Here is a 12,004-nt window from a genome sequence, read left to right on the forward strand (position 1 = left end):
GTATTACTCTAATCTCCATCTCCATCGCACATGGCATTCTCCCTGTGTGTCTGTGTCTTCACATGCTGTCTTACAAGTAGTATTGGATTAGGGGCCTACCCTACTCCAGCATGACCTCATCTTAACCAACTGCATCTACAACAATTCTATTTCCATATAAGGTCACATTCTGAGCTATTGGGGATTAGGACTTCAACAAATCTTTTTGGGGAGACACAATTCAACCCATAACACCAGGAATATGTCAGAGCTTTTCAAAGCCCTTATTTGCCGAAGCACCTCATTCTCCACTCTTTCCTCTCAAGCTTTTTGGTTAGTCTGTCTTTTGTCCCATTTGTTATCCAGTGCTCCCGGTAACTGTGACTAATACATTGCCTTTAAACGTTTTTTGACAAATGCCCCTGGGCAGCTGCCTCAACACTGGCAGAATTCTTAGCTCGGCAAGATAAAGGTAAACTCTTTGAGCCAGTCCTCCAAGGAGCCGCCAGGCAGATGGTTATGCACTGAATTGTGATTCTAGGGCTCGCCCCCTCCCCCCACCGGCCCCTCTCAGATTCATATGTTGAAGTCCTGACCTCCAGTGTGACTCTACTTGGAGATAGGACCTTCAGGAGATAGTTAGGGTTAAAGCAAGTCATCAGGGTGGGGCCCTAGTCTGATGGGATTGATGTCTTCACAGCAGGAGGAAGAGACACCAGACAGCCCTCACCAAAAACTGAATCGGCCAGAGCCTTGATCTTGGACTTGCCAGCCTCCAGAACTGTGAGAAAGTAAACTTCTGCTGTTTCAAACAACCAGCCTGTGGTATTTTGTGACTGCAGCTTGAGCTAATACACAGCTCAAAACAAACAACCACAGTTCTTGGCAAATGAGGTCCATTTTTCTGCTCCCTTTGGTTCTCTTACCCGTTCCAGAAATACAGGCTGTTATTGTCTAGGCTACCCCTGAGCTGGGGAGCAGGGACGGGACCAAGGTGAGTTAAAACACCACCAAGCTCTCTGTCTTTACTGAGATTCAGCTGTTTTTGCCTTGACTAAGCATTCCCCCGGGCTGCTGTAAGCTTTTACTAACTTTCCAGAATTTTGAAAAAGTTGATTGTGACAGTTTTTGCCAGTCTATTTGTTGCTTTTTTGGAGGGAAGCACTTTTGATGTTCCTTATTCCTCCATTTTCACTGATGTCACCCGACGTGCTCTTTTAACAGTGTGACACTGACACTCCTCCCACTAGGAGGTGGGGGCCTTTGTTCCCTTCCCTTGAATCTAGGTGGGAGCTTATGACTGCTCCAACCAAAAGAGGCCCACAGAAGTGATGCTCTGTGACTTTCCAGGGTAGGTTATGAAAAGGATACAGTTTCTATATCCTTTTTTTCAGGAGCTAGGCCTCGGACACTTGCCCTGAGGAAGCCAGCTACCATGCTGTGAGGGCCTAAATTAGCCCATAGGGAGAGACCAGGTGGAGAGGCCCCTGGGGAGAGGAAAGGAGGCCCCAAGCTGACGCTGGCCTCCATCTGCAGACATAGGAATAAACTAGCCTTCAGATGCTTCCAGCCTCCAGCCCTCAAGTCTTCCAGCTGAGACCTCAGACATCGTAGAGCAGGAATAAGTTGTCCCTGCTGTGCCCTGTCTGAATTCCTGACTCACAGAATCTGTGAGCATAATGCATAGTTATTTTTATGCCGCTATATTTTGTGGTAATTTGCTAGGCAGCCACAGTAACTGGAAAGTCACCAAGTGTGTCATATGGTACCAAGCAGTGGACAGACTTCTCATCCCTTTCAGCACAGATGGATTTAAAGGGCCTGTGCTGCAGAGTGCAAGTGAGGAGCATCAAGATTGCCTCACGTGCTCCCTTTTCCTCCCTCCAAACAGTGGCATCTCTTATCTTCCTAGATTTTGTGAGTGTCCCACCTTCCCAATCATCCAGGCTTGAAACCTCGGAATGTCTCTGATTTTTCCTTCCCCTTCACCCTCCTCACATGGGTAGCAAGTGACACCCACTGTCTTTTTCACAGCCTCACAAATTTGTTCTTTACTTCCCATTCCTAACAGCCTGTGCTTGAAATTCCAGGAGTTCATTATTACTTACAGAATACAGAGCAATGGGGTAGAAAAAAGACTGCCAGTAATAATAGGCATCATGCTCTCAGGTTTCATACTAGCGAAAGGTAGCATTTAAAGCTTTCCAAGGGCAAGAAATGATAATGCTTATAGATATGACATGGAAGTCGGCTGTATTTTGAGAAGGCGCCTCCAGGGCCATTCAAGAAGCAAATCACTGGGTAGTCTCTGGAGTACTTCTTTATTTTTTTGTTGTTTTTTAAAATTTTTATTATTATTATTTTTTTGGCCGCACTGCACGGCTTGTGGGATTTTAGCTTCCCGACCAGGGATCAAACCCAGACCCCCTGCAGTGGAAGTGCGGTGTCCTAACCACTGGACCGCCAGGGAAGTCCCTGGAGTACTTCTAGTCCCTGGATCCACTTTGTTCCTGTGTTTAGTCAAAGCTCTTTTGCTCCAGCCCCTCTGAACGATCCCGGGCTACAAATCTAAACTTGGTTTAACAAAAATCTAGAGGTGTTAGATATTATTCCAATATTGACTGTTAAATCCCTTAGTTCTACTTTCTACAAAAATATTCATTCAATAACTTACACCATTTTCTTTATCCTAATCCAAACAGTATTTGTAAGGAGAGTTTTTGACGATTTAAATTTAAAATATCTGAGTATGACCTGCAGAGTCATCTCAGCTTCCTGTCTTAAAACCATGAAATAGATGCAATTTTCCTCAGGTAAGGACCCAGTTATCCAAAAATAACGATTTTATTTTTGAAGCTCCATGAGAGAAAATCAGGTACTGACACGGAGTTTGCATAAGGATTATTTTAGGTCCTATTTAGAACTTGGGTATTTAACGTGTACTAGTTGCTGCAGACATCATAAGAGAAACCCTTTTTTTAATCTAGAATTTCCTCCTTAAGACCCATAAAGCTGTTTGCTATGAGAAGCATGGGGACAGTTGCATCCTCTGAAATCTGACCCTGTTACTATTGTTTCCTAAGTGCCTTGAACACTGAGCAGCTCATATTTGAGACTAAATTAAAAAAAAAAGAAAGAAGAAAAGAAAAAGAAGGGGATAGTAGCTACCAGTCATTCATTTATTTTAAAAAATATTTACCAAAGTCAGAAAGAGAAAAACAAATACCGTATGCTAACACATATATATGGAATCTAAAAAAAAAAAAAATGCTTCTGAAGAACCCAGGGGCAGGGGCAGGACAGGAATAAAGATGCAGATGTAGAGAATGGACTTGAGGACACGGGGAGGGGGAAGGGTAAGCTGGGACGAAGTGAGAGAGTGGCATGGACATATATACACTACCAAATGTAAAACAAATAGCTAGTGGGAAGCAGCCGCATAGCACAGGGAGATCAGCTCGGTGCTTTGTGACCACCTAGAGGGGTGGGATAGGGAGAGTGGGAGGGAGACGCAAGAGGGAGGAGATATGGGGACATATGTATATGTATAGCTGATTCAATTTGTTATAAAGCAGAAACTAACACACCATTGTAAAGCAATTATATTCCAATAAAGGTGTTAAAAAAATTTACTAAGCACTTAACTATATGCTGGGCACTGTTCTAGGTGCCAGGCATATGGCAGACAAAAATCCCTGCCCTTGTGGAGCTTGCACTTTAGGGGTAGAGAAGATGAGATAATAAAATAAGTAAAATGTGTTAGAGAGGGTTACATATGTCAGACTTTTAAGTAATCACAGGACCATGTTTTTTTTTTTTAATTAATTTATTTTTGGCTGCGTTGGGTCTTTGTTGCTGTGCGCAGACTCTCTAGTTGTGGCGAGTTGGGGCTACTCTTTGTTGCGGTGCTCGGGCTTCTCACTGCAGTGGTTTCTCTTGTTGTGGAGCACGGGCTCTAGGCGTACGGGCTTCAGTAGTTGTGACAGGCGGGCTCAGTAGTTGTGGCTCGTGGGCTCTACAGCGCAGGCTCAGTAGTTGTGGCGCATGGGCTTAGTTGCTCTGCGTGGGATCTTCCCAGACCAGGGCTCGAACCCGTGTCCCCTGCATTGGCAGGTGGATTCTTAACCACTGCGCCACCAGGGAAGCCCAGGACCATGTTTTTAAAAATGCTATGGGGAAAATAAAGCTGGAAAGAGTGACAGTGTTGGGATGGGCTTGAGGGGGGTGAATTTTAGAGGCCAAGGAGGCCTTAGTGAGAAGGTAACACTTAAGTAGGTGAAGAAGGTGAGAGACGGGGGAAGATTGTCCAAGCCAGAGGTTTCAGCAAGTGCAAAAGTCCTGAGGTCAGAGCATGGCTGGCTGTTGGAAGAACACAAGGAGGCAGAGGGAGTGGACCAGGCGAAATGAAAGATGGAGAGGCAGGTCCTGTTGGGGCTTGTAGGGCATTTTAGTGAACGGGGTTTTTTAGTAGGAGTACAAGAGAAGCCACTGGAGGATTTTAAGCAGAGGAGTGATGATCTGAGATCATTGTGACTGCTGTGCTGAGGACAGTCTGAAGGGAGCAAATGAAAAAGCAGAGAAAGTAGTTTTTGTAGGCTATTCTAAAAGTCCAGGAGAGATGGCAGTGGCTTGGATTAGATGGTAGCAGTGGACGAATTCTATTATAATTTGAAGATAGAGCAAACCAAATTTGCTGACAGATGTGGGTGGGGTGTGAGAGAAAGAAGAGATAAGGATTACTTCAAGGTTTCTGTCTGGTAACTGAAAGATGAGTTGTCCTTAACTTAGATGGGAAGACTCCTGGAGGAGTGAGTTTAAAGAGATCAGATCAGGACTGTTAAACTTTAGGTGCCCTTCAAGGGGAGATGTCACAATGGTAGTTGTATATACAGGTCTGGCATTTAGGATAGAGGTCTGGGCTGGAGAAGTTGGGAGGGGTCAGCATATGGCAATTGTTCAAACTAGAAGACTGCATGAGGTCACCAAGAGAGTGGGTGTAGATGGGAAGGAAGAGTTCCAAGGCCTGAGCCATGGGGGACTTCAACATTCAAAGATGTCAGGGAGGAGAAGGCCCAGCAAAGGAGACTGAGGAGGGGACAGAAGCAGGAGGAAAACTAAAAGAGCATGGTGTTCTGGAAGCCACGTGAAGAAAATGTTTATGCAGGTAGGTGATCCAGTTGTGAAGTGTTGCTAGGTAAGGTATGAAAAGAATGAACTGTGTATATAACATGACAAGGTCTTTGGAGAACTTGAGCAGAGCAGGTCCAGTGAAGTGGTAACAAGCAAGACTGGAGTGTGTTCAGGAAAGAATTGGTCCTACTGTATAGCACAAGGAACATATTCAATATCCTGTGATAAACCATAATGGAAAAGAATATGAAAAAAATATATATGTATAACTGAGTCACTTTGCTGTACAGCAGAAATTAACACAATTGTAAATCAACTATACTTCAACAAAATTTTTAAAAATTTTTTGAAAGAATTGGGGGCTTCCCTGATGATGCAGTGGTTGAGAATCCACCTGCCAATGCAGGGGATACAGGTTTGAGCCCTGGTCTGGGAAGATCCCACATGCCGCGGAGCAATTAGGCCCGTGCGCCATGACTGCTGAGCCTGCGCTCTGGAGCCCGCGAGCCACAACTACTGAGCCTGCGCGCCTAGAGCCCATGCTCCACAACAAGAGAAGCCACTGCAATGAGAAGCCCGCGCACCACAACGAAGAGTAGCCCCCGCTCGCCGCAACTAGAAAAAGTCTGTGCGCAGCAACAAAGACCCAATGCAACCAAAAAAATAAATAATAAATAAATAAATAAATTTTAAAAAAGAAGAAGAAAGAATTGGGAGAGAGGGGCTGGAGAGAGCAAATATGGACTTTTTTTTTTTTAAGATAGGAGAAATAAAACAATAGTTATGCTAATGGAAAGATCTTTGCTTTTCCAGTGAGGAACCTAGCTTTCTCACCCACCCTCCCTTCCTTGGACTTCAGATTTGGATATTTGCTGTTTCTTGGAACCCTCACTTTGAGGAATGTTAATAGGGAATCTGAGCTGATATGGAACTGAGGATTGTGAAAATCAACTTATTTCACATGTGGAATTCTCTTTCCCCAACTTCCCACTACTTTGAGGGACAAAACACATGTGGCCAGGAGTCCACTTACTGTGGCCAGTAAGTTATTAGGCTGTTCACAAATGTTTCTCCCATTCTGAGCCCATGGCAGGAGAGCCACTCTAGGGTATGGCCACGTGGTTTTGTTTGTCACTTCAGAGCAGCTTTAAGACCAGTGAGCAGTCTCCCACATTGCCTTGGCTGACAGCAACTGTGGGAGCAGTGTTAAGACAGAGCATCTACCAGCCAGGGTCTGAGTCATAGTGATGAGCAGAGCCCCTTTGATAACCCGGGTTAGACACCTAGCATGAGTAATAAACTTTAGTTTCGTTAGTTTTATTTTGGGATAGCAAAACCCGATCCATCCTGACACAATGCCTAAGGACCAAAATAAACAGTGATGTACCAGTCTCCACAATAACCAGCAGAATGCAAATTTCAGGGTACGCAAGTTTTACTTTCCCATACCAGGGGCAAAGAAAACCCAATAAATAACACAGGTAATAAAACTTGACCTCACTGTCAGTTCTCCGTTAAATCAAAAACTATTGAACCTTGAAAATGTTAACATTGTTCGTAAAATATTTCTCTCCTGACCAGGAAGGCAACTTTTCTTCAAGAGACTTAGCTGGACTACCAGAAACATAGTGTAGTATATTTACTATTTTGTTCTCTGGGTCATCTGCGTTAGCTCCTCCAGGAATGCTCACTCCAAATGCAGATTCCCTGGCCTTGTCCTTCTGGATGAATGCTGTGGTCCTTAACTCCTAGGAGGTTCTGTAATCTTGATCTTTATGTGTCTGTGTGGTCTAATACAAAAATTTATTTGGTCTTTGTCTTCCGGTTCCTGCCAAGAGCTGCTAAAGCTCTTGGCATTTTCTGAGTGATAGGAATGGCTTTTGTTTTTTGTAATGAGCCCCTTTGATCACACTTGAGTTTATGCTAATGAGATCACTAAGGGTGAGGCCACTAGATGGCCTCAGGTTGGAGCTGGTCACCAGAAAGACCAAGTGGCTAGACCTACTGACTGACCTCCAGGCAGGGGTGGCAGAGGGGGCTGGAGAGGAAGCTCTATAAACTCAGCAATAGTGAGATTCAGAGAGCTTCTGGGTTGGTGAGCACATTGAACCCTGGGAGGATGCTGTGCCCCTGCATCCCTCCCCTTCCTTGCCCCATGCATCTCTTCCATTTGGCTGCTTTCAAGTTATATCTTTTATAATAAACCAGAAAATGGAAGTAAAGTGTTTTCCCAAGTTCTGCGAGCTGTTCCAGGAAATTATTGAATCCAGAAGGGAAGGGAATTGTGGGAACCCTCCAATTTTATGACCAGGTTGGACCGAAGTGTGGGTTATCTGGGGACATGATACTTGCAACCGGCATTTGAAGCGAGGGAGGTCTTGCGGGACCAAGCCTTTAAACCCGTGGGGTCTGAGGATAACTTTGGGTAGTGTCAGAATTGAACTGAATTGTAGGACACCCAGTTGGTGTCCAGAGAATCAGAGAATTGGTTGTTAGTGTTGGAAAACACCCTAGAAATATGCTGCCAATGTCACACTGAAGTTTTCAACATAATGTCTGAGTCAGTTTACACATGCTTTAATATTAGAGAAGAAATGTTCTTGTAAGAGACAAAAGAAAAATCACAATTCTGCACAAAAGAATTTTATTTAGTGGTCAGATCCCGATGAATAATGCCAGTCATTGCTTGATTCTGTTAAAATGCGCTATTAGATCTACTCTTAAGAAAGTGTACGGTGCATCACCAAAAGCTATTTAATTTGGATCGTGTAGAGTAAAAGAAAACTTCATAAATCTTTGTTCTCTGATAAAATTTTTAAAATATAAAAATGAAAAAAAAACCCCAAAAGCAGTATTCAAAAATAATAAATGTCACCTTGGACTATTTACAGTAAGATGACTTTCTAATAGGAGAACACTCTCTGCTTGTCTCTTTTTCTCACATTTTACTTGTCCCTTAGAGGTGTTCTGCCTCCCCCATCTAACCCTCGTGATTTCTTCCATTCCTGTCTTGCATGAAACAGTCATCTTCCATTCTCTCACACATCTTTGAGTCTTTCTCTGATACTCCTTTTTTGTACTGTAAATTACCAGTAATTCTATTCAACAGACGTTTGTTGAGCACCTAATATGTGCCAGGCACTGTGCTAAGAGGTGGGGATAAATACAGAGATGAAAAGTCATTGAACCCCCTCCTCAAGAAGCTCAGAGTTTGGGTTGGATTAAAAAAACATTTTTTCACATTATATTCCATGAAATCCCAAGCCCCTATGAAGTAAGTTTGGGGATTTCTTGAAACAAAGTGCACTCACGGAGGGTCCATCAGCTTGGCCCACTCCAACGCATTTTGATTTAGAATTCTGCCCTTTTTTATGAAGCACATCCTCTAAAGCCCAGGAATAGAGTTTGAGTTCTAAACTCTTCGCAGGTGGGAACTACATGATGTGTTGTAGGGGACGAACTGAACCAATTTGTTTTTCAGGGAGGGTAACCATTTAATTGGCTTCTACAAATTCTGAGTATGAAAAGCCCTTAACCTCCCGCCCCCCAAAATACTAAATTTGAGCAACAGATACATATTAAGAAACTCCTCCTTGATTTGGATTTACAACACGATCCTCTGAAACTCCTCTCTTTTACAAATGTCCAGCAGGAGCTCTTTTTATTACCTCCACACGTATTTCTTTGTGCTTTTCTGTGAACATTTTCTTAGCTTCAAACATAAAAGCAGCAAATTAAGCCTGCAGGTGACCTTTCTTTTTTTTTCTTTTATCATGTTGAACTCCAAACAAGCTCAGTTCTTACGTTTGGCCTACATCTTCTCTGCCCGTGAGGCCCCAAGAGAACCATGGTAGTTACTTCAAAAAAAAAAAAAAAGAAAACAAAGCAAACTATGAAATAGAAAATAAAAACTGAACATAGCATACTATGGAAGCAAAACTGAAACCACACCTCGCTACCCCCATCTCTCCATGGCAGACCATGGCCTACAAATATTCACATTTGGAAATATTTTCTCAGTCACAGTAAAGTCCAAATCGTGGTGGTGGGCTTCCCCCTCACAGCTCGTAGTGTATTCCTTTTGTCGAATCTGCTCAGACAGCCACTGAACGATGATGAAGGGAGTTTTTGTGGGAAAGTTCTATCCTTGATCCAACATCATCCACAGGTTACACGGGGTCACATCTCTATACAGTTTCCATCCAACCAAATGACACTCTGTCCATTCAAGAGCCCTAGTGCCAGATTCAGAATGTCCTCGTGAGCTGGTTCCAAGCCCTCTGGATCTGAAGGCAGTTGGGAGTTGGCATTATTCCCATGTTACATTTGGCCTGCCCAAGGTAGGGTGATCAGGATGTCTGGAATACGTGAAGAGGACAAGAAGAGCAGGGGGTGCTGGGAGAGAGGGGAAAAGAGAGGTGATCATGCACAAGCTTCTTGCTCTGTCGTGCATTATATTTTCAGTGCTAACAGCGTGTATTTCGACACATAGGGCTTGTGCTTTTTTGTTAAATAACTCGCCCCGAAACGCTTGTTTGGCAAACGTGGCCATGAATGTGTGTGTGAGTGTGTGCGTGTGCACGTGCCTGTGTTTACGATGTGTCATGAGGTTGTGTGTCAAGTCCTGTGGGTGTGCCTTGGCCCCTCCCCTGATGCTACACCCACCTCACCAGCAAGGAAAAACTGATGGGTTACACCTGGTCGGTTTGATATTCAGAAGCTTCAGACAGGCTTTCTGAGAAGCTTAGGAAAGTCTCCTGGTATTCAGAACATACAATCTCATAACGATAATGCCGGAACTCCACAGCAAAGGTGCCAAAGTAAGACAGGAAGCACATGACCAGGCCCCACTGGACCCTGGCTGCGTACAGGTGGATGCCTTGGGCCATGAGGATGAAGTCTGGGGAGAAGTAGTCAAGGCAAGTTCCTCCATCGGCCACATTAAGACGGGGCTCTTTTCTGGGCAGAGACAGGTTACGGGAAAAGCCTGGCTCTCCCCCTGACTAGCAGAAGAGCTTCACAGAGCCAGCTGAACACCATCTACATAAATAATACAAGGTAACATTATTGAGCCCTTACTTTGTGCCAGACATGCTTCTAGGTGCTTTCATGGAAAACCTAACTTATTCATCACAACATCCTGTTATCAGCAGTTCGCTTAAAATAGGGAAACGGAGGCCAAATGGGTAAGACGGGTATTAACTGGTGGAACTGGGATTCAAACACAAGCACTCTGACTCCCTGGCCATGCATTCGACCACTATACTCTACGGCTGCCTAATAAACTGTGAGACTAGCTAAAGAATTACAATTCCAAAGTAACTAGTTGGCCAGAAAAATAACGCTGTATTTTTAAAAGACACTGCAGGGCTTCCCTGGTGGCGCAGTGGTTGAGAGTCCACCTGCCGATGGAGGGGACACGGGTTCGTGCCTCGGTCCGGGAGGATCCCACATGCCGCGGAGCGGCTGGGCCCGTGAGCCATGGCCGCTGAGCCTGCGCGTCCGGAGCCTGTGCTCCACAACGGGAGAAGCCACAACAGTGAGAGGTTCGCGTACCACAAAAAAAAAAAAAAAAAAAAGACACTGCAAATGACGATGGAACAATGTGAACGTATCAAACAGCTAACTACCTCCATATAGGCTGTGTTTGTCTCTGCAGTGATACTAATAAGGTCTAAGTGGCCCCTCTTCTTCTCTCTAGTTTTCACTATTGCCTTTCAGACAATATTCTATAGGCTGGTTTCATGTCTGGTGTTGCATTTAAACTTAAATGAAAGCAGGCAATTAAAAAACCAAAGAACAGATGATTCATCTATGCCTGACTATACACAGAGTGTATGTATATGTACACACACACACACATCAGTATATATGAAGGTAGAAGCTGGGGAGGAGAGAGGTTCATAACGTTCTATAGTGAAAAGCTAAGAGGCCAAGGACTAAATAAAGTTATTTAGAAAAATCAGAATTGTTCCCTTAGAATTAGTTCTACCTTCAGAACTTAGCCTTAAAATCTTGGGAAATTTTCAGAGAGTGAAAAATTCTGTGACAACTACTTCAGCCAAACTTCGCTCTCCTGACTAGGCCTGGATTCATTCACCTGGGAACCACGAAATGGTTCCAAGTCTTCGGAAATATCATGGATCAGAATTGTTTGGTATAAGCTCAAAACTCAGAATGATTTAAAATCTGTACATACTCTTCTGACTGAGGGTTCAAAATGTTGCCAAAGCAATATTAACTTACAGGGGAGGAATATATCTTCAAATCTCGCACTGGCAGAATTCTGACCCGTTTACTCATAAAATATTTTATCAGGTTGCTAGTAATAAGCAAGTTTTTTGGCTTGAATTTCAAGTCCTTAAATGTTCTCAATCTAATGAGACTTAAGAAAACCGCTAAAATGACTGAATGGCAGTTTGTGAGGGAAGAATAAAGAAATGGCTCCAAATACTCCACTAATGAACATCTCCAAACGCTAAACATTTTCGGTTTTTTTTTTGTTTTGTTTTGTTTTTTGCGGTACGCGGGCCTCTCACTGTTGTGGCCTCTCCCGTTGCTGAGCACAGGCTCCGGACGCGCAGGCTCAGCGGCCATGGCTCACGGGCCCAACCGCTCCGCGGCATGTGGGATCTTCCCGGACCGGGGCACGAACCCGCATCCCCTGTATCGGCAGGTGGACTCTCAACCACTGCACCACCAGGGAAGCCCAACATTTTCGTATTTTAAAGCCACTCTAAGGAGGGATGGCATAGTGGTTAAGAGTATAAGAACTGAGCCTGAGTTTAGAACAAATCGACACATACCATGTGTGATCTTGGGTAATTAACCTTCGTTTTTCACTATTCCTACTTGTTAAGTGAGGATTAAAAGGGTTGACACATTTAAAGTGCTT

The 12,004-nt window shown here is 44.0% G+C and overlaps 1 protein-coding gene across 8 annotated transcripts in view; it reads right to left on the reverse strand.

Annotated features, from left to right (window-relative positions):
• Nucleotides 1-7,736: 7,736 nt before the first annotated feature.
• TMEM150C (transmembrane protein 150C) overlaps nt 7,737-12,004 on the reverse strand; it is a 75,991-nt gene continuing 71,723 nt past the window's right edge. For 7 of the 8 annotated variants that reach the window (XM_067736397.1, XM_067736393.1, XM_067736394.1 and 4 more), the window contains one exon: nt 7,737-10,009. In XM_067736397.1, coding sequence (XP_067592498.1) covers nt 9,801-10,009 — 209 coding nt within the window. In that variant the 3' untranslated portion in view covers nt 7,737-9,800. The remainder of the gene's footprint in view (nt 10,010-12,004) is intronic. The other variant, XM_067736391.1, reaches the window with a different exon arrangement.

This window comes from Pseudorca crassidens, chromosome 4 (assembly GCF_039906515.1).
Source record: "Pseudorca crassidens isolate mPseCra1 chromosome 4, mPseCra1.hap1, whole genome shotgun sequence".
Classification (NCBI taxonomy): Eukaryota; Metazoa; Chordata; class Mammalia; order Artiodactyla; family Delphinidae; genus Pseudorca; species Pseudorca crassidens.